At 42.4% G+C, this 26221-nt stretch overlaps 1 protein-coding gene across 9 annotated transcripts; it reads right to left on the bottom strand.

Moving 5' to 3' along the window:
• Positions 1-5605: 5605 nt before the first annotated feature.
• Positions 5606-25945, bottom strand: LOC127374084 (catenin delta-1). 9 transcript variants are annotated; one of them, XM_051419046.1, is made up of 23 exons: positions 25596-25945; positions 24800-24859; positions 19658-19782; positions 18333-18496; positions 15958-16026; positions 15718-15837; positions 14851-15113; positions 13873-14154; positions 13527-13767; positions 13178-13400; positions 12827-13019; positions 12611-12728; positions 12341-12494; positions 12087-12104; positions 11701-11769; positions 11154-11281; positions 10763-10913; positions 10336-10528; positions 9854-10065; positions 9660-9701; positions 9503-9570; positions 9191-9295; positions 5606-7378 (listed from the first exon to the last, which is right to left on the bottom strand). In XM_051419046.1, exons 4-22 carry the CDS (start codon positions 18489-18491, stop codon positions 9236-9238), a joined length of 2763 nt encoding a protein of 920 aa, XP_051275006.1. In that variant the 5' UTR covers positions 18492-18496; positions 19658-19782; positions 24800-24859; positions 25596-25945; the 3' UTR covers positions 5606-7378; positions 9191-9235. The 9 variants fall into 9 exon arrangements, with proteins under 9 accessions (XP_051275006.1, XP_051275005.1, XP_051275011.1 ...); XM_051419045.1 differs by lacking the exon at positions 24800-24859; XM_051419051.1 differs by lacking the exon at positions 18333-18496 and having other exon boundaries at positions 25596-25944.
• Between the last annotated feature and the right edge of the window lie 276 nt (positions 25946-26221).

Raw genomic sequence — 26221 nt, 5'->3', positions numbered from 1 at the left:
TAGATTCAGATTAACAATACAGAATATAAATCAACTAATAAAATTATGAAATAGGATCACAGGTTTCAAATGATGAAATATTATTATAGATTAAGACTATTGATCCATGGGAGCAAAGTAATTAAAATTAGCCTTTACCAGCTTCAACATTTCAGTTATTAACACATGCATTAATAATAATAATCCAATTATATCATGTATTTTATTCTGAAATTCTGCATAGTGTGTACTAATGAAGTATATTTTGAATAATTATGTACATAACTTGTGTTACCTTACAATCTTCTACAATTACTGTCCTTTTGAATTTTCTTTTTAATAACTGAAGGTTTTTCCACTTGATCAAAACTAAAAAATTATTGATAGGGCCAAAACGTATTGATCTGGAGTCAGAGCGTCGCTGTGATCAAAGCACACCTGCAGCTTAGCATCTGTGCGGACAACTAGCAGCCAGCTAGCGTGTAAAGACACAGCCCAGAGTAAGCAGGTGTAAACTAGTCATACCTAGTTAACATGGCACCGACATTACTATTATTGTCTGTAACTACACTTTTGAGTACAACCTGAGGTGTTTGGACTACTTTATCCCGGCGGACAGTGCACGCAAACGTGGTCAGGTGACAGACACCGGGTTTCACTCACCGTTTGCGAGCCAATCAATAAATCTGTCCCCGCGTCAATTAAATACAACTGCTTCCGGTTTTATTAAAATATGTTCGTTTTTAAAGTTAAAGTTTGTCTTGTTTTTTTTTTTCCTGTCTGTTTTTTGGTGAGGTCATCCACTGGTCAGCGTGGTCAGGTAGGCGGTTACGGTACACGGCAGTGCGCCGCCTCGCCGCCAGGGGGCAGGGCGGGGAGGGCGCAGCAGATCAAAGGTGACAGACACAGGATCCAACACGAGATAAGTCCCCGTCCGCTGCTTCCCTTTTCGCTTCAACACGTTACGACTCCACGGAGATGTGTCTTTTTAAGTACACAAGTAAGTTAAGAGACCAACATTGATTTTAATAATAATAATGATAATAATAATAATAATAATGTTTCTTTATAATGTTTAATTCAATTTACACTTTGTTTCAGTGGTAGGATGTACTTAAGTACAGTTCTGATGTTATTTGAGTGTTTTCCTTTTATGCTTCTACTCTTATATTGTTCTTTGTACTCCGCTACATTTATTTGGCAGTTCTAGTTACTAGTTACTTTGCAAAGTGTGTGATCAGTATATAAAATGTGTTATAGATTTAACAACCTCAAACTATATATAAAGCGTTTGAAATCAGCTCCACCTCAAGCAGCTCCAACATTAAAGTAATGTTTACATGCATCAGTAGTAATGGTCCAGTCTTATATAATAAAATAACACTGCCAGAGCATGAATGAATGTTGACTTTTGATACTTGGAGTACATTTGACTGATAATACTTTACTCATCATTTTCGTATCACTACTTTTACTTAATGATGTAAACACTAACTCCACCTCTGTGAGTCTATTTGTAGCTAAAACTAATTCAGTCAGTAGACATATTGATAAATCCTACCTCTATGAATGTTATAATGTTTATGACTTTAGTTTAGTAACTGGGGCTGCTTAGATGGTTTGGAGATTTCCCTACTTGTGCTACTGTTAGACCACATTTTAATTGATTTGAATCAGTAAATCACTATATATAGCACATCACTGTGGCTGAAGACACTCCACACTAGTGTCCTTCTAGTCACAATAAAACATAATCCCACGTTAATTGGTACCACCTAACTCTGCCACAGTCTAGTTACGATCTTATTCGGGGTAAACAATTTTAATGACCGACCTTGGATACCCTGCCCATTGGTAATATGAATAAACACGTGTTATTTTTATCCATCTATATGTTATCTGGTACACAGCTGCCTCCACATTTAAGCATCAGAAAAACATATAAGATGACAGTGATAGCAATAAGGAGCAAATGAGATGCATTTATATGGATATCAAAATGTCACAATAATACAGACTAATCCACAATAATACAAGCTTTTTAACATTGTTTTGCGATATGTTATGTGTCTGTCTACTTGTGAGAGATGACAAAGGGTTTTTTTACGGTATAGTTACATTAATGTAATCTTCCAGATGTTTGTGGGTGGTTACCTTGTGGGAAGAGGGAATGAATACAGTCTCTCTGCTCTTTTCAGTGTGGTGTTCTTGGAAAGGATTGGGTCACATTTCTGAACCTCTAAACAGCCAAATGAAGCTAATGTGACTCTGAGTTAGTTAAATCAAGTTTGTATGTTGCATTCTTTATAGTACAAAAATCTCTCTGTGCGCTGGATAATGTTTGTGCTTACTGCCCAGGCACGGTGGAGGAATGGTAACACACAAGTGGGAATTTTCTCCTAATGCGTGAACAACCACTGTTACAGACAGAAATACAAGCCAACAATGCCGTATGATATCATTGGTGCTTTACTGTACATATCAGGCAGCCAGATTTTATAATTTAAACATTGTTAATAAAATTGATGCAGATTTATCTGTGTTTTTTCTTTACATCTTTAAAGACCATTTAAGCACCTGCCAAATGTGTCCAAAAACCTGTCCCAAAAAAAGTCACTGCAGAGACAAACCATATGAATAAATTGCAGCACTGTTGAATTGAAAAGGTTGTTATATCACCAGGGCCCAGTCTTACATGTTTGACTTGATCAAAGTTTGTTGTCCTCCATATGAGAATCACCTGATTCAGCTGCACATCACTGGAAGTGAATGTGCAAAGACCACCCAGTATTACTAGTTACTGTAACATAACTAGTCCTTGGGTCTGGTGAAAAGGACAGACAAGGGACGTACACCAACCAACCAAATTCAATTATACATACACAGTCAAAGTATGAGTCTGTGTCCTTCTAATAGCATTGAGACCAGGTGTAATCCCTGAGGAGTCCTTGCTGCTCATATCCGCAGAGAAAAAGAAAGGTTCCTCTTCACTTTTTGTAGTCAAACAGTTCACATTGTCTCATTGTCTCTGTGCAGTTCAACAAGGACTTGCTCGAAGGACGAGGAGGGGTCCGGACTGAGCGCCTCGGTAGGCGTCGGAGAGTCCTGCCGCACCGGAGGGGGCCGGGGCCAGCGCTCATTGAACTTGACAAAGAAGAGAGGGTCTTTGAAGGGCCCCCCATAGATGATGGCCTGCATCAGGTAGACGAGGGCCACGACCATGAAGCTGATGAGAAAGAAGGGGATGAAGGGCCTCAGGTGGTGCCAGGCCACACAGAGCCCATACCCCAGCCCGCTCTGCTTCCCGTGGGTGGTGCGGCGGGAGGAGTCCGGCGCCGGTGTGCGATTGGGGGACTCGTCATCTGGGTTTGAAGAGGACGGGACCCCGACAGAAACCATGAGTTACACGGCAAGACTGAGCAGTTCCTTAAACTGTGCTCACTTTCCTCCACAGATCGGCTCCAGGGATCATAAGGAAGGAGGGCCACAGATAATCTCCCAGTGGTGTGGTTTCTCTTCCGTATCATGCATGGTAACACACCCAGTGGTGTCCCAAATGTGGACTCGATGATGATGAAACCGGTGCTAAATTCCTCACAGCGATCCTTCCTCTCCGAACATGTGCTGTATTCCTTTGGTCTTATCCTCCCAGCACTTTTACCCCGGGATCTCATGTGCTGGAGTTAAATGTTGCTGCTGCTTCTATTTGAGCTTGAGAGAGCGATAGAGAGGAAATGAAGAACAGCGGGGGAGCCCTAAATAGATATGACACCAAATGACAGGACACAGGGAGGGAGGGAGAATCTGCTGCGTTCGGTGGTCTCAAGTTTAAGGAAGGGTGTGTGTGTGGGAGAGAGAGAGGGTGTGAGTGTACCAGCTGCACAGGTTACAAATGCTACACACACTCAAAGACCAACACAGACACGCACACACACAAGTCACTCAGGCTTATACGTTTGTAGCAGCTAGAGGACGAAACCATTTATGTTTCACTGCGGTTTATTAACTGGGGCAGGTGCCCCTATGGGATCTTTATTAGCCTACATAAACTTTACACATACTACCAGGGCTGTAGCCAAGGTTTTAGATATACAGAGGTCACAAGTCCCCCGATGTACCCCCCCCCCACCACTCCATTGTTTTATTATATTTTATTTATCCAGTCAGCTGTTCAGTTATGTTTTCTTTCATTTCACAACACGAACGTCTTCTAATTGCCATTTCAAACCCGTCTCCAAGTTCTGGCAGAGAAACGAATGGACACTCACATGTAAGTTTCAGGAGCTACTTGTCGCTGTAATTGTTCCTCCTCTCCAGACTAGCTGTGAAATTCCTTCCTAACGTGATTCTAACATCCAGTCCATGCGAAGTCTGTTCATTACGAAATGCCCTCTTTATTTTATAACCACTGTCCTGCAGCTCAGCGAGGAGACATTGGGTGAATTTTTGTTCTAAAAGAAAGTGTCCATTTCATCGAGTATTAAAAAAAAAAAAATATTGATACCTATTCCTAATTATTTACCTATTTATTTCTCATATAATCAGTAAGATTTCTTACTGATATAAGACTCAAGCTTTGGAAGGAAGAGGAAAGATATGTATATACCTCTTAACATTATTTCTATTAGCCACTTCTTTTTTTACATTTTGGACTAATCAATCGATAAATCAAACAGATTATTGAGGTCATTAGTTGGAGACCTATTGTAAAATTTAGTTTTGTCTAATCTAGCTACCTCTCAGGTTTCTGAAACCCCCAGGACATAGACATGACCTCAGTTATTTCGTTATCTACAGCTAATCATTCATCACCAAAAGTAGTTGTGGGAGTGTTAAAGTCTCTTCAGCTGTAACATTTAAAAGGTACTCAGTGAAATTGTGTGACTTTGTACGGGTCACAGGCTGACACATACGCATCATAACCTGACTAATATCAAACTTTCACACTCTGACATGCACTTAAAGCCCTCGTGATCCAGCAGCTGCTTCTCAATCGGTGTGGGATGTATTTCAGACGCGCTGCATACTGGAAACGCCAAGACACTTTCACGTCCTCGTACAACCCTCGTGTGTTCCTTCGACATGTCTGTAGGCTGACAAACATACACACTCTCACACTCTCTCTCTCACTCCCTCTCTCTCTCTCTCTCTCACACACACGGCAGCTATTCCTTGTCAGCATGTGTAACCGGAGAGAACAGCAAAGCTGAGAATGTCAACACTTGACAGTCTTTAACTGTGCTGTGGTGTTCGCCGTGTTTGAAGTTTAATCGGCTTTATACAGGTATGGAGACGAGGCCTGAGCAGCTTGTGGTCTTAAGTTGGGAGATGAATGCGTTTGTAGTGAGTTTAAAAAAGGTCTGTTGACACAAACGACCTCACGGATAACAAGCTTTGGTAATTAGAACATGGGAAAAAAAACAAGCCTATGGTGCACAGTGATGTTAGAGAGTGAATATCTAACATAGTGACACGTTTGTGTGTTTGCCGTTTGCCTTAAGAGCAAGGGGATGAAATTACCCAGACAGATAGACTGCCTCTCTTTAATTAGACATGTTTATCTACATGATACAGCAGTCCTTCCTCACCTCACCACGCAGCCACATCAATCACACTTTGCAAAATCTTGTCTAAGAAAAGATCTTTATTTATAAAAACAGTATTACCAGTTACATACTTTACTGAAAAAGCAATTTCTCAGAGCCAAGGCAGGTATGAATGGTACATCGTAATTTTACATGGATAGGCAACATTACAAATATACTGTGTGTGGAAAGTAAAAACAAAACAAAGATGATTGGTATCTTTTGCGTTAAAAAAAACAAAACAAAAAAACTCGGCGGTAAAACTGGGACTAAAAAGTTGAACAAATTGCATAATTCTCTCACCCACCTCTCCCACACATACAAACCCCGGAATAAAATAGAAACAAACCAGACAGAGTGGAAAAAATTTAACAAAAAACAAAATGGATTATAGACAAATGTGCTTTTTGTCCAGTATCTCTCCCCAGTCTGTCTGTTAAAACTCGAGTCTCCTCTGAGTGAAGAAGTCTCCCATATTAGTGTTTCTCTTAATAAAATGGCACATCACAAATGCCAATGTGAACAAAAAACACCAAGTACTGATAGATACTCCAAAGAGAGCCTCCCGTGGAAGTGTTTGTTGCTTTCGAAATAAAGAATAAGCTGCGGAGAAGGCTGAATCTATCGTATGAAACTGTTACAGTAGAGCCAGAAATGGTTTTAGTGGTTTAGTAGTGTATGTTCCCGGCTTCACATTTCAGTAACAAGTTTGATGTGTTGTACTGGTCTGCTAAATCCAGACAGAAAAGTCAAAGCGCAGCAGCTCAATTGTAATTTTTTTCCACTGGGGGAGGGGGGAAAAGGTGAGAAATGAAGGTATCAAAAACAAAAAGAGGCAGTTGGTACATAAAAACTAACAAAACAAAATAACAAACAATGCTTAGTCACAGGAGTAGGAGCACAAGATAAAAATAGACAACATGAATGGATGAAATAATGCTTAAACGTGTGGTCTTATGGGTCTGGTCTGTGCGCACACACACACACACACACAAAAACACACTCACTCTAAGGTCCATATTCATTTTCCACACACACGCGCGCGCAGGCACACAGGCGCGCTCACACACACAGCCACAGGTTTACTGTATGACAAATATACACACACCTGCCCTTTCTGGTCTACTCCTGTGCTCATCCCAACCGAGAGAAAATAATTCTAGACAGGAAAATAACTCCTATATAAACAACATTCTCAATCTACAGGGCGGCCGTCGGTCTGCCGGCTCGTTCCCAACCTCCCAACGATCCCAGTAAAGGGCAATTTAAATTAATGAGCCAAAACTAATGCAGTCATCCCATTTTTCTTTTTATATACAGTATATACCCTACATATAAGTACAAATTCATCATTAGGATGCAGGTGTTGGCAGCAACATGTTGACCATGACAAACTTTACCAAAATGTTGACAATAGCAAGAAGAAATAAAAACAAGCAGGATGACAACACCAGAATTAAATGATTGTCAACAAAGGTGATTGCCTGTACATAGGAATTATAATAAAAAAAAAAAACAGAATATATATTTCTGTTGCTACAGTTGAATGAATTTGTAAAAAGTAGGTGTGTATGTATCTGTACGTGTGTGTGTTGCATGAAACGTTTTGCCTGCAACACAGCCACTTTCTTTGGATGCCAACCCTCATCTTCTAATCCCATCTGTGTGGTGATAGAGAGAGAAAGAGAGGAGAGGAAGGGGGGAAGAGGGGGGGAGATGAGAGGGAGAGAGAGTGTGCATCTGGATCTTCTCTCCTCAGTAGCAGTGGTAGGGCAGGGACGGCCCAGTCTGGGTGATGCACACTATCAGTTTTTCTGAAGGAACGGAGCAAAATATGCAGATTAAAAACAGAGTCAGAACACAAGCACAGAAGAAAAAAAAAAGGGTAATTTTACAATAAACATGGAGGCAACACAAGGACTCATTATGTGGTATAAGTATGGCACACTGCACAGTAGTGCTATCACAATAACCAGATGTTCAATAATACTTTAATGTAAAACTAAAATCAGTATAGTCTGATTTCAGAATTGAATATTGTAACGTAGTTCAGAAAGCTTATAGATGCTGATGCACAGTTTCCCCTGTAACACAGTAGTTAATTACACTATGTTTCATAGACAACTTACAAAGAAGAATGCACTGATAATAAATAGAGACATTAATGTGAATTTATGTAAAACTAAAAATATTAGTCTAAGAAGCAACCTGTGTTCTGGTCATAATGATCTATCCATCACCAAAAGTGACCACAAATGCTCACCACAACCTTATGGCAAAAAATAACACGATCAGGGATCAATGAAGAATGGCTCAACCATCCTGCAGCAGTAAATACCTGTGGAAGGCTGCGTACTGGAGGAAATGCTGCCTGTGACTACAGCAGCAGATGACATATTGTAAACAAGCATTTGGGGTCATTACTTTCCCCCAAAATCTCAATTAATGATCCTTTTACATTTATTGTCTTATTTTATCCTAATTTCTCAAACTGATAAAAAAAAATAACTAAACAGCAGGCAGTAAGTTGCCAGTTCTCAAACACAACAAAAAATCCAATCCAATGCATTAAATCTATTCTTGCACATATGTTGTTGTAATACCCTACAGAGCCACGGGAGTGCACTGAAACACAAACTCTACACCACTAGCACCAACAGGCGACAAAAGATGAGAGTTGCAGATGGGGACTTGGATCCGGGACAATATTTCACAACATGGCAAAAGTATCAAAATCCACTTTTACCACCGTATGGTCCGACTTGACTCTTCTCTCGACACTCTTTTTTGGTTTTCTATTACAGATAGCAGCTGGTATTTATTTTTTTTGTTCTACCTTGGTCAAGTTTCCAAGTGAGTTGAGCTGATACTAAAAAAAATGTGATGTGAAATCAAAATGGGACATCCTGCACAAACCACGCTACCATCAATAGACACTAGTCTTTTTTTATTCAGCCAAAAATGGCAGTCCGCAAAACCACGGCATGGTCAATTTACAGAGAGCAGACTTATTTTTTACTATGTTTATGGGGTACTGTCCGAAGTACTATCTACTGGATAATGAAGTAGAGGTACCAAAAGCGAGTAGAGTCAAGTTGAGCTGTACCGTGTGGTGGAAATACGCCTAAAAAGTCCACTCTGACAGTTGCCGCTCCAAGACAAACAAAACTATTTTGAGAAGACGTCAAAACCTCTTGTTAAAAGTTGAAAAAGCTGAAAGTTTGTTATGTATTTTCTGTGATTCTGCATTACTTGTATTCTATGACACTGTATTAGTTATGATATTTTTATACTGAATGCGTTGTTGTCAAAATGATCTGGTATTGTGACAACACTATTGCACAAACAAGTTATTATTCTGAGGATTTAAATCTTAATTACCAGCCTTAGGTCCATCTCTACACTGACAGACTGCGTGGACCACAACGCACCTTGCAGCATACTATACCAGTACGTACACATCACATCGGGGCATTATATAGTTAAATATCAGTATCGTACAGCTCAACCGGTGTTTTAGTGCAGCATCAGAGACAGAGACCACGTTTCACTGAGGGTTTGAAGTTAAAAGAGACAAAAAAGGAGCTCATAGAGTCCATGCAGGACGAGAGGTCAGTTGGACATACCATGCTGTTACATGCAGAGGGAGGGTAGAGGGGAGGGGGGGAGGGCTAACCATCGTAGGAGTCCAACAGAGGCAAGGAGCCCTTTCTGCCCCCATACACCCCTCGCTGAGAGACCACCAGAGAAAGAGAGAGAAGAGGGTGAGCAAGTGAGTGTGAGAAAAGAGAAATGTCAGTAACCGTGAAGTTTTAATGGCTGCCAAATGGAAAAAGGTTAAAGTCAGGAAATATACATAGTGGTGCGGGAGATTAAGGGTTAGTGCAGTTAAGTGAGCAATCCAATACGTGAGAATATGTGAGAATGATTTCAAGTACCGGTAAAGTGTCTGTGGTTTCATCCAGAGTGTGTCTCCTCTCCCTCTGGTCCAGTGTAGAGTAGGCCTCTGAGGAAAAGAGGATGACACGAGTGAGATAAACCACACATATTTTCTATAGACACGTCTTGATAAGCAGCGATGATAAATGTACTAACCAGGGCCGAGGTCATTTAGTGGAATCATGTCCCTCTTTTCCCCTGAAGCAAAACACAGTCACAAGTTAAACAAAATACACAACTACCGATAGTTCATGAAGTATCACCGTTTGAGAAACCTTTTTGTATTTGAAACTTGGGATTTAAACACTGTCAAAATATATTTAACAGCATGTTATTTCTTGCACACCGACCTCTGTCTAGCAGTGGCGTGGTGCTAGTGTCTTCATAGGTGCCATTGGCTCTAGTACTCGGGCCGTTGGTGGTGCTGGTGTTGGGGTTGAGGTTGACCATGAAGTCAGTCTTCTTCCAGCCATCTTTCTCAAGAGGCCGGCGCAGCTCTTTGTGGGCCCAGACGAGCTGCAGCACCTGGCCGGCCCCCCGCACCTCACGATCTGAGCGCTTGCTGTAAGATACACAAAGGTATGTTCACACATTTATTTCTATCCCGTTTTTAGTGATATAACATGCAGAGTTCATGTATTTGTTTACAAGGATGCTTGAACAGTGAGAGACTATCTTTATTATAAACTGCTGAAGTATCTGTTTTATCTTTCTTAGTATCATAAAAACACTTGTGTATGCAATGCTTATGTTGGCCTGCAACAAGCTGCATTCATAACTAGAAACTGAAAACACTTGTAGATTCTTAGCTTACTGTACAGGACACACTCACCCGTCCTTGTTGATAAGCACCAGTCTCTCAATGCCTTGCGAGGCTCGGAGGGTCTTTGCTGCCTCCAGGCTGTTGCCTAGCACCTCAGCGAGTGTGCTCAGTACAGACACTACGGTCTCCTCTGATAGAGCGCGCCCCGACTGATTCTGGCCTCCAGGCAGGTTGGCCACAAGGTGAGGCACTGCATGCAAACCTACAAGAGTAACACAGTGAGGTAAGGAAATGCATCTGGAGTAATACAAATGTAAACATCCAAAATCAAGGCAAAAAACAAGTCCTAAAACTTGCATACACTTGCTGAAGTGCATCACATACTGAATTTAGAATAAATGTAACCAATATCCAGCAGTAGAAAAGTATCTGTTATATTCTTTGAGAATCACTAAGTATTTTGTAACTAACTACACAGACAATCCATCATCCGTACCAAGCAGTTCGCAGTTACGGTTGTCGATGGCGAGGTTCCTCAAGGCTCCGGACATTGCCCGCACCACACGGTCATTTCCATGAGCCAGCAGCTCTGCCATCATGGGAAGACCCTTTTCCAGACGCACAGTTGCCCGGATATACCGACCATACTGAAGAACAAGCATATAGAGAGCACTTAATGAATATCTTTTTACACTGACATCAGTTTTATTCCAGTAACTTCAGAAGATACAATATCGTGGAAGTTATCACAACTGACTAATCAGAGATCAAATTTACTTTAACTTTCAGAATTTATGAACTGAGACTTCATCTGAAAACATTACTAATATATATTTGTGGGGTCTTTTTTCAACAGGAGTCTCAGTTTGTTAAGAAATGGTACTTACAGTCCATCGTCCGGCACACAGGTTCTGGATGGCGCCGGCAGCAGCCTCCAGCACCGAGGGGTTCTTGCTCTCTCTGAGCAGCGATGTGTAAACACGAACCACCTCAGGTTGGAACAACAGCTCGTAACCTGAAGTCGACATAAAGAGAAGAGAGTTAAACTGCAGCATTATATAAAGCCTCAACCAAAAATTACTTTTAAACAAAATTACTAATAAACTAAGCCTGAACTGTTTATTAGTACGACTGAATGGAAGCATTAGTCTATTAGTACACATGTTGTAGTATCACTTGGAAAGTAGTTTAAAGCATAACCACATTAAAAACCAATGTCTATGTCCACTAGTTTGGAAACTAGATCATACTGCGAGTGTGAAATGTGGAACAAATTACTGAAATAAAGTATTAACATTTTCAGTTGGTTCCCCAGAAAGGAATCAAGCTATTTCCTAGACTGATAGAAATGCATGTATCTGGTGAAAAAGGTTTATGAATAAAGCTGCAGAGCGAGTGCTAAACAGCAGACGAGGGGAGAAGAGACATGCATACCTTTTGCAGGTGTTGTCCTCTTTGGAATGTCGACCTGATCTCCACTTCCATCATCTCCATCCTTCTTTCCTGCAGCAAGAAATCAAATAAAAAAAAAAAACATGAAAGACTGAGCTTAAGAAATAAGATTATATGAAGGTGGCTGAGATGAGCAGTCGGTTATCCCCAGTCCTCGACTCTGGTACGTCGTGATGTGAAATGAGACCATGCAACCGGAGGAACAAGCACTGTGATCATGCAATGTTGTTGGTGTGACATCAGGTGATCATGCTCATGAATGGATTGTGAATTCAACATTTCTCTATTGGAGTATTATTCTGCGTTAGTCTCATGAGCCCTGACAGCGTGGTCAATAGTTAACAAGAACACCAAGAGGAGAATCTTACCTTTGGAAAACCACTCATCTAAACACAGCAGAGAGAAGGAGGAAGTGAAGGAGGGAGGGAAGAAAGATGGGAGAAAGGTAAGACGAAGGGGAGAGGAGAGAGAGAAGAGGAAAAGGAGGGAAACAGTGGTAGAGTGTGAAAAACAGCGACAGGTGCTTTCGCCACCAACAAGCTGAAACCCAGTAGCAGCTACCCAGCTTCCAAAATCTCAGACACAATGCAGCTCCACACTGTGATAGCTGTCTGATACTGACCTTTGCCCTTTCGAGAGCCAAAGCAGCCACCTTTGTTAGCGGTGGGCGGCCCCTGGTTTAGGGGTGCGGCCTCTGCGTAGCGCTCACAGCCGGGGACTTCACGGTGAACCTGATAGGACAGATTCCTCAGGAGGCAGACAGAGTTCTCCACCAACTGTATGAAGAGAAGACAAGGGGACAAAATGATCAAAGACAGAAGTAGAGGAAGAAAGGTGCTTTGGTTTCATAACACTTTTAATGCAACCAAATATAAAATAAGTAAACAGGTACCTTATTATCCACATCTTTGCGGTTGATCTGTGATTGGACGACATACATGAGTGAATCCACCAATCCTGTGCATTCTCTCAGCTTTCGCCTGGCCTCGCTGCGTTCTGAACTCACATTCCTGTAAGACAGAAGGAGACGTTGAGCACATAATTGCAGGTTTTCTTCTCAAAATAAGTTGGACTTTCTCTGCTTTCCATCCATTGATCCCTTTTATACCTAAGGCAGCCAGCAGTGTTGGTCAAGGCGGTCTCCCACTCCAGATGGCGTGGTTTGCAGCTCTCCTCTCCTCCGTTGCTCCCTCGCTCCCAGCCGGAGTGAGGAACGATCACCTCGTCAGCTAGGGCATGTAGGGCATGGTCCACGATCTCCATCTTTACCAAGTCATGGGACGAGAGGTTCCACAAGGTGCCTGCGAGAATAGAATAAATACTGTTACTCTCCAAAAGAGTTTGGCCTGGAAAATAATAAAATATAAGGACTGAATGAATCATGCTACTGCTCTCAAAAAGTCTTGATCTTTGGTTTGTGATATAATACGTAACATAATATGTAATATGATGTTGATACCTGTGATAGTGTCTGTGAGATCCTGGTCGCGGGTTTTTCTCAGTAATCTGACTAGAGCGGGCACTCCATCGCAGTTCTTGATGGCGATCTTGTTGTCTTGGTCTCGCCCATATGAAATGTTCTTTAGTGCTCCACAGGCCGAGTGGTGCACATCCTTGCTGGGGTGGTCTAGCAGCGACACCAAGGCTGGGATGCCCTTCAGACGACGCACATCTGACTTCACCTAGACATACACACGAGCAAAATCACACACACACGTCAAGTATTTACAGAATAGCCACAATACAAAAGCTAAATATTAGTTAAATGCTGTCTGTTATTTAGCATTTGAATGTGACAATCGTTTCACCTTATCATTTTTGAATGTGAGATGCTGGAGGAACGCAGCAGCGTTGGTCTTGACAGGGTCCAGACGATAGCTCAACATGGCGATGACCTCCGGCAGCTCCGGCTGTCTCCAGGAAGCAGGAGGACCCTTCCTCAGTGTGCTGTCCAGTGAAGCCATGCTCCCCCTCTCCATCGTCATGGGAGCACCCCAGACATAAGGGTCACCTCCTCCCATATCCCCATCCAAAGTATCCTCACAGCTCCTACATGGCGCAGAATGGAGAAAGTCAGATATATTGCACACAAACCTGGCCTGATCTAAAAAAACAAGTGTGATATGACAGCACAGCAATGCCCTTATGTTTTACCTGAGTCTTCGTCTGTCTATACCCACAGGGCCAGGCCCTAGGCGGGGCATGGTACCGTAGCCTCCAGGGTGCATCGGTGGAGGCCCCATGCCATAGTCATCATATCCAACACTGCGCTGGTCATCCTCCAGACCATAGTGGCCGTGGCCATACCTCATCTCCAACGCTGAGCCCAGGGCCCTCATCCCCCGGCTCACCTGGGGCTGTGCTGCATACGGGTCAAGCTGCTGGCGGCTTGGGGCGCGGTAGCCAGAGTCCAGGGTCCTGTAGCCATCAACTGGCCTGGGGAAAGAAAAGGATGACAGAAGTTAACACTTGTTAAATTGACATCCCATCTTGAGTGAACCCCCTTTCAGACAGTGACGTGGGATGAATTTCTAGGTCAATGTGAACATCTGAACATGTTATGTATCTGGCTTCACAACAGAACCGGGTTAAAAGCAGGTTCGGGCACTTCTTGACTTTGGTGTGAATCGGGTGGGGGGTACATGTATATTTATAGATACATGATTTTAATGTTGATTTCTACCCCTCTCAACCATAAATGATGCTCTTGTCAATTGCAGACATATTTAATGATTAGGACACAGGTTGTTCCACTAACTTTCTCCATAAAAAGTTAACATAAAAAAATAAGGAAATCAAAATTAAACCACTCTGTCCACTATGCATGTTTAATCTTTAGACTTTTAGTGACCACTTTTAGGGAACTGAAACATAAGACAAGCATTGTATATTTGCTGAACAGAGCTTTTAAAAGTCTGGTGTCAATTTTAATTCAAGGTGACCATGAGGAATTTAACTGACAGCTTAAATTCTGCTTTAAATGGTACAAACATGGATAAATGTAACTGTAAAAGTTGATTAAGCAGAACATGGAATTATTCTTTTGTGTCCACTCATGAAGACCAACTAGAGAAACAACATCACAATAAAATGTGCCTTTCAAGAAAACATTCACATGCAGCGGTCTTGTACCTGTAACGGTCGTCCATGTGTGAGCCTCGACTCAGACTAGTGTATGCCTCCGATGGCGGGGCTCCCCGGTAGTCATCGTAACCCCCTACAGGGCCATAGTGGTAGTTTCTGGGCACTGTGGCCGTGGGGTAGTCTGCTGGTATAGGCTGCCTGTAAGGACGGTCAAGTGTGGCGCTGTAGCCCCCCATACCGGGCATCGACAAGCCCCCATCAATGGACATTGAGTCAGAGGGCATGACCGTGCGTGAGATTGGTTTCTTCATCTGAGGGAGAGTGAGATGGGAGATGAATTGAAATATGTTTATGGTAAAAGATAATCATTATAAAGAAGAAAAAAAAATATATATATATAATAATAATAATAATAATAATAATAATAATAATAATAATAAATATATATATATATATATATATATATATATATATATATATATATATATATAACAGTTTTTACACAAGCCTTTGCACAGGGTTACCTGATCAGATTACATAAAATAAATACCCATTATCAGACGAGATTACATTTAAAATATGGCAATTCTAAAATGATGAAACAATTTTTCATAATAACAATCCTCTCTTAACTGGTCAGACAGCTACAGTTTGATTTTATTTGTTTTATTTGCACTGAAAATGGTTTGAGATAGTTAAAGAGAACAAGGTGCATTTTCATTCATCATTTATAAAGTATTCAGATTAGAGCACATATTTTTGTAATCCAATGCACGTTGCTGATTACAAAACAATTGCCATGTAATTTGTATTCTGTAACTGACTGCGTTTCAAAGTAATCTGACCCAACCCATTACCATTACAGGAACTTCTAAAAATCTGATGACTTCACGGTGCATACGTCGCATCACTTACCCCATTGTCTGGCCGTCGTGCGGTTCCCTCGTCAGAAAAGACTGAGTGTACTTCCTGTGAGTCGTCCTCTGGTGTGTAGCTCTCATCTAGAGCGCCGTGTGCGGGGTCCACCATTCTGTACTGTACAGAGACACACCACAAATCTATAATTTAGACATCACTGGCAATTAATTGCATTAATACAAGAAAGATAGTTAAATTTAGATGTATAACTTAACTTAATAACACACAAACACGTACCTGTGTGCCGTTTATGTATGAGTCAGTCAGTTTCAGCCGTTCTATGTCTGCATCCCCTAAACGCCCGTTCTGTGATAAAAGAGGAAGACAACTGTGAATATATAACTAACATTTTTTAAACATTAGCATGCAATTCTGTTGAAATAACACATAAAAAGGAATGAGATTAAAAGGCATGCTCCCCTGCAGCCAGGGCTGTCTACTTTCTTACGAACACCCAGATGATATTACTGCTGCTGAAGCACATTCAGTGCTGACCAAACCGTCCCTCCAGCTTTATGGTCTGTGAATCACTGCCAGACATTAGGGAGGGCATTTTGGAGTGCAGCCACTCACCCTCACACCCAACTTCCTCCTGCATTACCCGTTACATAATCAATTACCGTCACAGGGTATGACTTGGAAACTTTAATGCACACATTAATGCAATATGACTGCTTCGGTTATCAGGAATAGCAGAATCACATGTGAACACATTCCACCACTACTAGATAGTTGGTTTCAGTTTTTCTGTGATACTATTGTCTAAAACAAGAGATAATCCCATGCAAAACACTGATGACCACTTAATTTACAATAGTATGTGAGGCTGCACTTTACATTATGTCCACAAGGAGGCATGTTTGTTACTAAAAAGCAATGGGATGTACAGATTGTGCTTTGACAACGAGACAACACACTTCCTATAAGACCAACAACTCTGTCGTGGTTTTGGAGACGCATGCAGACTGTGAAGCTGACAAAGCATCTTCATCAACATTAAATTACAACAAAAAAACAACATACATTTTCTAGAACTAAAACAGAGTTAACACAAGGCCAAAAACACAGATTCCTGCTTTTGCAGCCTTCATCCTCCAGCTGATCCTCTGCACTAATCAAATAAGTCACTTCCAAGGATTCAAAGAGACATAACATAAGATCTAATCTGTGTCAGCAAGCCCTTTAAGGAAGGACAATATTTGGGAACACATTTTAAACTATTCTACACAGTCAGTGAGTGTACAACCCTGCTTAAAATGTCACCCACTGAGTAAAGCACTTCCTGATATTTACTGTTACCTGAGAACAAAATGATAATGTAATTGCTCTTCCAGGCCTGGGCACCTAGGTGAAGTTTATCACTGTCTAATAGTCAAGTCTTTTGGTAGAGACCACAGAACAGGACAAGAAGGCAACAGTTAAGACCTCATCCACCCAGATAACTCAGCTGTAAACAAAAGAGCAGACTGAAGGTCTTAAAATTCTCAAGTAAGGTAAAAAAGCCCAGCATACGAAATATCTTAGAGATCAAAGTACTGCGGTGCAGATACCGTATAAAATCCATAACTGACATGCAGAAATCCTGCTCACTTATTTGAAACGTTGCCTGCTACGGTCAAATACAACAGAGAAATTAAACTGACAGCTACCATGGTATTAACTGGTATTAAAGCTAAATAGATTTTGTCAATCAATCGATTAGTACTACTTACAGAAAATTCATTGGCAACCATTTTTCAGCAAAGGCTATTTGAATATATTAACCGTTGGTCGGACAAAACTTAAGCTATTTAAAAGGCTAATGGGATGAATATATCGAGACAATAATCAGAACAGTCGCAACTATATCAAAACATCTGATTGTAGACACATTTATATAACCTGATGGTGTATTGCCCAACCCTATCACACATCATGTAGCAGAAACATCACAAGGAGCTTGTAATATCATGGATGTTCAATATACAAATGAAAATTGCATGCAAAAGAATACTTAGTATATAGCAGGAACAACAGAAGTAATGAATTAAAGTGCTTGATAAATGATTTAAATAAAAATAAAAAGACAAAATTCTTAAAATAGACATTTTAAAAAACGACACCGGATGCAGGACTATGCGACACACATGCACGAAAGACGACCAAATTCCATAACACGACGTGCTGAAACAGAGGAAAATAACTGAGATTCCACAGCAGGGGCCGACGAAAGGTGTATATATGTGTGTCAGTGTGTAACCGGTGAGCGACAGTGAAGGCATGCTGAAAGTGTGTGATGATGACCATCTCAGGCATGCTGAAAGTAGTGCAACTATGTGCAGGCAGGAACTGATACATTTGCAGATGTGGGCTGAAAGATAGATGGACAGATGGAGATACTGAGTAAATGAAGACAGACATTTAATGATGACGCACACACATTCGGACACAAATTTGCCGAGCGCTGGTGGAGAGGAGGCGGAGAAGGGATGAATGATGTATGGATGTCAGAGGGAGAACATTTGGGTTGGATGGAGGAAATGATGATCCATGGATTGGGTGATAAGTGAAAGATGAGGGCTGTAAACGCCTGCCAGAGACTCTGGATGGGGATGTTTGTTGGGGAGTGTTACCTGTGTGTGCGGGAGGGGGCGACCCAGGGCAGAGGGGCTGGTAGCGGGGAGGCCCACTCTCCTCCTCTCCTCCTCCAGCGCCCGGGTCAGCTGTTCAAACTGCACCTCCTGCTCCCTGACCGACTCCAACAGAGCCGCTGCGCTCTCACACTGCTCCATACACACTACACAGCCCCGAGGGGAAAGAGGGGGGGGCGTTACACACACATCCATACAGCCTCGAACAAACTACAGCAGAGGGAGAGGGTGTCTAACAAAAACAGACACACCTCTCCGTACAAAGTATAAAAAGATCTAGAGGACGCAGGATTTTCTGGGCCGATATTAAGAAGGAAGGGTTATTTATCTGATTTATCTGCTGACGCATTTTGTTTGGTGGCTGGGGTTTAGTTGCTTTCTTGGAAATCTTTCGGCACTGTAGGGATTGCACAACAGTGGATCTCTTCCGTTGGCCTTAATAATGAATATACAGCAGTCACCAACGGTTCAACTCAGACATGAAAACTGAAAGCTGAATTATAATGGATACTTGTGAACAACCACTTTTTCTTTGATAGGCTGTCACGGTGCAATGACTCATTCATTCAAGTTGAGGTTGTTTCCCGCACACACACCGATATGACCAGCTGCTCAAATTTCATACTGCCTTTAGCAATACCTCCCCACGTCAGCACTGATTAAACCTATATCACAAAAAATGGTTTTAAATGCACCACCGCCATCTGTAAATGCAACACTGAATTCATGCCACGGTGGTGCTAATGTAAGAAGAAAATACAACATGACACCATGCAGTAAATTTCAGGTCCGACAGTGGACACAATATGATACAAATGTGGCAGGTTGTGAGCAGTGATGATGGAGGAGAGAGTCAGATTCTTTGAAACCAAGGTTATTGCGTTGATTATAACTATTGCAACATATTTATCATGATAATGTGGAGACAGATATTGCAACATTATATTTGTCAATATCACCACCACTTCGCATTCAGAACAAACAATTACCGCTCAATGCATGCATGGATGAGCCCACACACACACACACACACACCTTTTGATAAATCCTCTGCAGTGTGTAGACTTTCCAAAACAGGACTGATGTATTACATGTTTATTCCGTGGATCTACAATTTTGGATTAGAAGCTCCAATCAAAATCATGGGGAAAATGTTGACTTTCTAATTTAAAATCACCTACACATGTAATTGTCCAAACAAAGAGGACAATACCCAGAACTGATCTTTGTGGTATAAGCACAAATGAGAACACAAGCAACATTACAGACACTCAAAGCCCAGTGCAGAGAAAATCGGAAATACACACCTTCACCTGTGGGGCGTGGTTTGGTAGTAGAGGTGAGAGATCACACCAAGGTCAGAGGTTGAGCTCTAGTTGCTCATGGGTAGAAGGTCACCGAACCACCAAGCCCAGAAACAGGGATGAATGGACTGGAGAGAGAGAGAGAGAGAGAGAGAGAGAGAGAGAGAGAGAGAGAGAGAGAGAGAGAGAGAGAGAGAGAATAAGGAGAAAGAGACGTTTTAGTGAAGAACGAAGACACCTCTGTTTGAAAAACAGCAACATAGTGAGAATACCGTACAAGTGTGTCAACAGGGTTGTGTTTGTTCTGTGAGCAGAATAACACAGCAAGAGACAGAGACATACAGTAGCTCCAGCCTTTGGACACACCCTATATTTACTCAACATTTGGCCTGCGCATGGCAGCAAACTGCGGAAAGTTGACCAACCTGCAGCTCTTTCTGGGCCAGAGAACATCGACTGTCAGCATAAAGAGAAAGAGGGTTTTTATAGATGGTAAAATCCTTTGAGAACCATATGTTCTCTTATCAACTCATCCTTTTTTCTACAGTTTAACCTAGCTCCCCCCGCCCCCTTTTTTCTTCCAGCCTTTCCTCTGTAATCAGTCTTCATCTACCTCTAACCCAACTCTGTCAGTCCGCTACTGTTGTTCTCTCTGCGTAACTCCCTTTCATCCCTCCCTCCCCCTATGTCTCTTTGTTATCTTGGCTGTACTCTGAGAGAAAGAGGTTATATCAGAGCCAAACAAGTGGGGACTGAGATCCTCTTATCTGTTGTTATAGTCTCTGCTGTAGCAGACCCAGCTCCCCATCAGCCCTGGCTTGAAAGGTGATTAAACCCAGGCATTGCCACACACACACACACACACACACACACACACACACACACACACACACACACACACACACACACACACACACACACACACACACACACACACACACACACACACACACACACACACACACACACCTGCATGACCGGTTGGACAAGGTAGAGGAGGGGCTACTAAATTTCAGTTTCTCAATGTCTCTGTCTGTCTAGACAACATGCAGAGACACACTCTTCTCAGTTCACAGCAATTTGAACAAACGGGGACCTAAATTTACCTTTCACGCAGCAGGTGTTTGTGCTCATGACAGGTAGAGTGTGAACAAGTGCACAAGAAAAATGGGAAGATAGTGACAAATGACTCACAGTTTCACCTGCATTAGATTGTGCAAACAGAAAAAGAACAAGAAAGATAGACATGGTGATATCATTTGATAAACAGACTATTACAACACCTTTTAGTGGGTAAAATGAAACCTGCTGAAGCAGAGTCAGTTTCCTGTGTGTCTGTCAAAGGAATGACTAACACACACGTAAATGACTTTGCTTATTTAAAAAAAATCCCAGCTTGGGGTGTGCCCAGTGTGGGAAAAAAGGGAGGAAAGTAGGATGGCCTGATGAGAAAATGAGGAGTGGCTGGAGTACATTTCACAAGACAAAGGAATTTCTAAAAACCAAAACTAGGATTTGCATGCAGGATAAGGCTGACTGACAGGAAGAAATGATGTCACATACACACACACCATTTTTTTTCTTTTGCTTAGTAGCCATGGTGCCCCAGAGCCATAACCTCCCACCTGAGCAAATCACACAGTGCTGTCCTGTACCACACATGCCTATATATGGTCATAGCCAGGACAAGGGCTGATATTATCCACTACAGACAGACGGGGACGGGCAGAGTAGGAGCTGCAAACAAATAAAACAAGGCGAAAGACGGGTAGTGTTTCAAGGGACTGAGGGTAAGCTGGAACGAAGGGGGGGTTGAGATACGGAAAGGAGCTCTGGATACGAGATAAAAGCTAATCTTGCATTCCTAGCATTGTCTCCTTACCAGCACAGCAGCCCACCCACTCATCCACTGTAAAATGTCCTTAGCATGACACTGGCTAAAAATCTATTAGAGATCTGTGTTTACTGTGCTGTTGCAGCAGTTTATGGAAAGTTTACAGGTCACGAATACCCAAACAGAAAGAAACACAAACTACATAACCATATCTCTTCTCATGTAGCATCTTTCTATAATTGTAAAGCCAGATGTAAACACTGGCTCGCGTGCCTCATCTTCTCTCAGATGCAGTAAATAATCATCATAACATGCAACACACTATCTTATATCACTAATGAGCACAACTGTCATGCATACAAGATGAATTATAGCCTATACTATGATTGAAATTTCTTGGCAAGTGTACTTGGGAATGGGAATGGGAATGTGTGTGTGTGTGTGTGTGTGTGTGTGTGTGTGTGTGTGTGTGTGTGTGTGTGTGTGTGGTGTTTTTTTTTAACCGCAGCCAGAGGAGGGAATTTGCAGCTGTCAGTCCGGGAGGTTGGTGGAACAATAAGAAGTTTGTGCAACTGAGAGCATGAACGCAAGTGTGAAAGAGAGTTGGAGAGCAAGACGAACATTATTGGACATATTTGAGCGCATCTGTGTTTGTGTACGTCTGGGGGGTTGAGTTCATGTCACCCTCTACAGACTCATGACTTCTGTCCTCAACTAGTTTTCCCCCCTTTCACAGCTGTTAGTTTTGGCCTTGAAAGTCAGCGTGAGTTTCGTTGAACAATGAAAACAATCAGTGCGGTCCCATTGCCACTCCCCTCCCCTTTCCCCTTCTTCCCCACATCCTGAGCAACAGGATGTTATGGATTCGACATCAGAGATGAGTAAAGGGACATGGCGGCTGACCAAAACCCATTTTCCTTAACAGAACTGCCGGTACACAAAACCACGAGAGTCTATTGGTTGTACACTTTAATAAACCACCTACTGCCGGTTTGCTTCCTCCAACTATCGGTAGGAGTTGTTTGCAGTGAAAATCCCCTACGGTCAATATGCTGATCATAGGACCACAAACCACTTCCTATTTTGCTAATATTGTTCTCCATCTACTGTTTTCTGTTCTGCTTTTATAAACTTTCAGAAGCTATCTTTGTGAACGTATATGGCTGAATCATCACATATTTATTTCTTTTTATGTAACAACATTTTGGTTTGTTCCCATACTCTAACCACTGAATCCTCATACTCTCATTTTTAAAAAAGGAGCTGAAGCAGTAAGTCGTATTCCTCTATGATAATAAAAATGTATTGTGTTTGGGTTTTGGACTGTTAAGAAGAACATGCAAGACATCACCATGGTCTCTGGGAAAATATGATTTGTTACTGTTTTCTGACATTTAATCAAGAATATATTCTGCATAGTGATCAATAATGAAAAAATCTCATTAAAATCCCCCCCCCCCCAATATGACAAAACGTGTGTCCAGGTAGACCACTCCAAGAAAAAAGCAAAAGTAAAAAGAAAAGAAGCAAAACATAGTTAGAGCAAAACAAGAAATAGAAATTGCCAAGAAACTGAAGAATGGACTGAACCGCTGTGTTATATGCTGATCCAATAACACGTGCACATCTTTAAAGGGGGAAGGAACTGGCACACACAGAGCAAGAGTCACGTTCTGCCTACCCCAAACATGACGGCCAAACAAATGGTCAAAATGTCAAGCACAGTGCCTTGAGGTCAACAACACAAATGCACTCCTCCAACATCTGATCGAGCCCTGACACACCACGAGTCACATTAAGTCCATCTGATTCTGCAGCCATCAGTCAGCATGACTCACTCAACCCTGTCAGAAGACATCTGTGATCATATGCACATGCAACCAACAATACAGCCTCTGTAGACTTAACGAAACTCTGGTTGAAATGAAACCCAACACCTGCCATGACCAGACAAAAACTGAAACAACACATTTACTGTCAAAATGCACATCTGCTCGCACATCGAGGTAACACTGCCGTTTGCTGACAAATCAGTGAGATGCCACCAGTGCTGGTTTAAGCTGAGCGTGGCTTGTAATGGGATTGAAGCTTTAGCCCACTAATCCACTTACCTCCTAACACACACACACACACACACACACACACACACACACACACACACACACACACAAACACGCACGCACATACATACATAGACATACACAGGTTAAACCCTTTGTGGATTACCTGCACACCTTCAAGACAGCAGACACAATCGCAGTCAGCGTTGGGGAGCATGCATCAACAATCAAACAATTACATGGAGACAAGTAGTCAGGAAAGACTGTTCGTGGTCACACAAGGTGTTATTAGTGGTGGCACCTGGAGAGACAGCCCTGGGCCAGTGATACCTACACACATACTGTATAAACATAAACCGAGATTGTCCTAAAGCCCACGGAGGGGGGGGACTTACCTAACTGCATTATGTGCCTGCATGAAACCAATGTTTACAAGGGAAAAGCTAGTTTACTTGTTCACACTCTAGCTGACAGTTATCCCCACCCAAGCATTTTCCTACCAAAACAAGTTCACACAGGACCCACCGAACAGGTTCACTAGACGACAAACTTTGAAATCCCAGCTCGTATGAGAGACTACAACTGGAAGACCACCACCCTTTAAAACAGACTCAAATACACAAAACAGGCTCTGTGTACAAATGCGTGGTCAAACAAGTGGTGAGGTTTCCAATTACCTTTAAACTACACTCTTCTCTCTGGGACTGCTTCTCCAATAACAACCGTCAAGGTGATGAAATCTACTTAACTGCTTAAACTGATAAAAGTGCTTCCGACAGAAAGACGCTTAAAAACAAGCCCTAACCAGGTCTAATCAATTAAATTATTCTATTTTTTTATTTGAATACAATTCAAAAGGAGCTTTATTGGCAAGGGAAACAGACAATAACGTAGCCAAAGCAGGTGTGAAATATATGCATACCCAGATTAATAAGAAAATAGCTTAAAATAAAGTTTTACTTAAGAATTAAACACAGGCTTGTAGTTACAAAAACACAAATACAGTTAATAATAACTTTTTATTTTATGTAAGTGTGTCTAGGTCACTCATTGTGCCTCAGGTTGGGGCATATTAATACATATTGGGGGCAGCAAGATATACCCTGTCTCCCTCTCCTAGGATTACTTTTATTTTGAGTGGTAGTTTTCATCGTTGAAATCTGGGATTACAGAGTTTAATTTGTTAAAATAAAACATCCCTTACATCATCTAACGCTTTAACATTGTAGATATACGAGTAGAGAACCAGACCTGGTCTACTTCAGTGCTGTAAACCCGCCTGATCGTCTGCGTCCAGTCAGTCTGTCCTCCCTGTTGAACCATCTGGAGTGGTTAGCTGTTAGCATTTCACCCTGATCCACAAAAACCCCTCATGAATTGATCTGCTAGCGTTAATACACCAATCTAGGGCAACAGCGACGAGCAAAGAGCTGGCTCCATTAGCAAAAAAAAACACAGAGGCAGTAACAATAAGACGTGTGTATAAAAATGTCACTCACGAACAAAGACTCGTGTATCTGAGCTACTCGGTGGCGGTGCTAGTTAGTTAGTCAACGCTACTGCCCGGATAAATAACAATGTCGGAGATCAATTCAGCCCCAGTGGGCTAGAAAAAGCTCGCTCAGCAGCGCCCGCATGACCTGGTTTGGCTGTCCTGCTACGTTAGCATCACAATAACCCACACAGCCGAGCCGAGAGCGCGGCTAGCGTTAGCATAGCAACGATTAGCCCCACAGCGGCTGGAGTTAGCGTGTGTTCGGCTAAGCGGCACTTTGAGCTAACTCGGACGGTATTGGCCGTCTACAGCCGTCGGTACCGAGGACTCTTAGTAACGCAGCAGTGTGCTCGGTTGACAACGGAGCCGTCCGGGTCACGGTACCAACTTTTAACGTTAGCCTCGGAGAGTCGTGTTGCCGATCTGTCGATGGTGTGACCACTCCTTGCCAACGCTGCAGTGCACCCGCTATCTACTGGTGGTGGTGGGGGGGAAACACCGCGGCCCCCGAGCTACAGCAACCATCTGGTAACATTTATGAAATTGCCTCACCTGCTCGTGGAAAGCCTGCCCCGGCCCCTTTCAGACTATTCCGTGTTTTGGTTTTTTTTGTGTGTGTGTGTGTCTTTTTCTCCCCTCTTTTCCCCTCCTTCCCTGGGTTCTGGGTCAAGCTCGTTAAAGACGAAGCGACATCACCGAGTTTTCTATCAAAGAGAGGGCGGGATCAACGAGACGTGCTGGCGGCGCACGCAGCCTTCCTCTTCCTCACACAGGTGTTTGTCACAAGTTTTCTACACGGAGCAAGTTGTTCAGAAAAGCCAGGAGCCGGATTGTGGATAAAGTCTTCCTGCCAAGATAATACACACACAGACTGATATGAGCAAGGCCTGTGATTGTAAAGATGGGGGGGGGTTAAACTCAGTTGCAGAAGTAGAATAAAGAAGCTGCCTCCCACCGCCTCCTCTCTCCTCCCACTTATTCCCGTTCCGTCGCTCTCCCTCTCCCTCGCATAAACTGATGTCATTTCATTGATTGCCCAAGAACAATAGCCCCGGAGGAAGCAGCATTTCTCTGGGAAGTAACTGCATTCCTCACCGACACGACAAAAAAAACCCCACTACAATATAAAACCACGAGCAGTGACCATCACATCCTGCGCATGCGCCCTGATCAGTAAA

The sequence above is a fragment of the Dicentrarchus labrax genome, unplaced genomic scaffold, assembly GCF_905237075.1.
Source record: "Dicentrarchus labrax unplaced genomic scaffold, dlabrax2021, whole genome shotgun sequence".
Lineage (NCBI taxonomy): Eukaryota > Metazoa > Chordata > Actinopteri > Moronidae > Dicentrarchus > Dicentrarchus labrax.
Note: the sequence above shows the minus strand (reverse complement) of the source record. Positions and strands in the feature narration are given on the sequence as shown.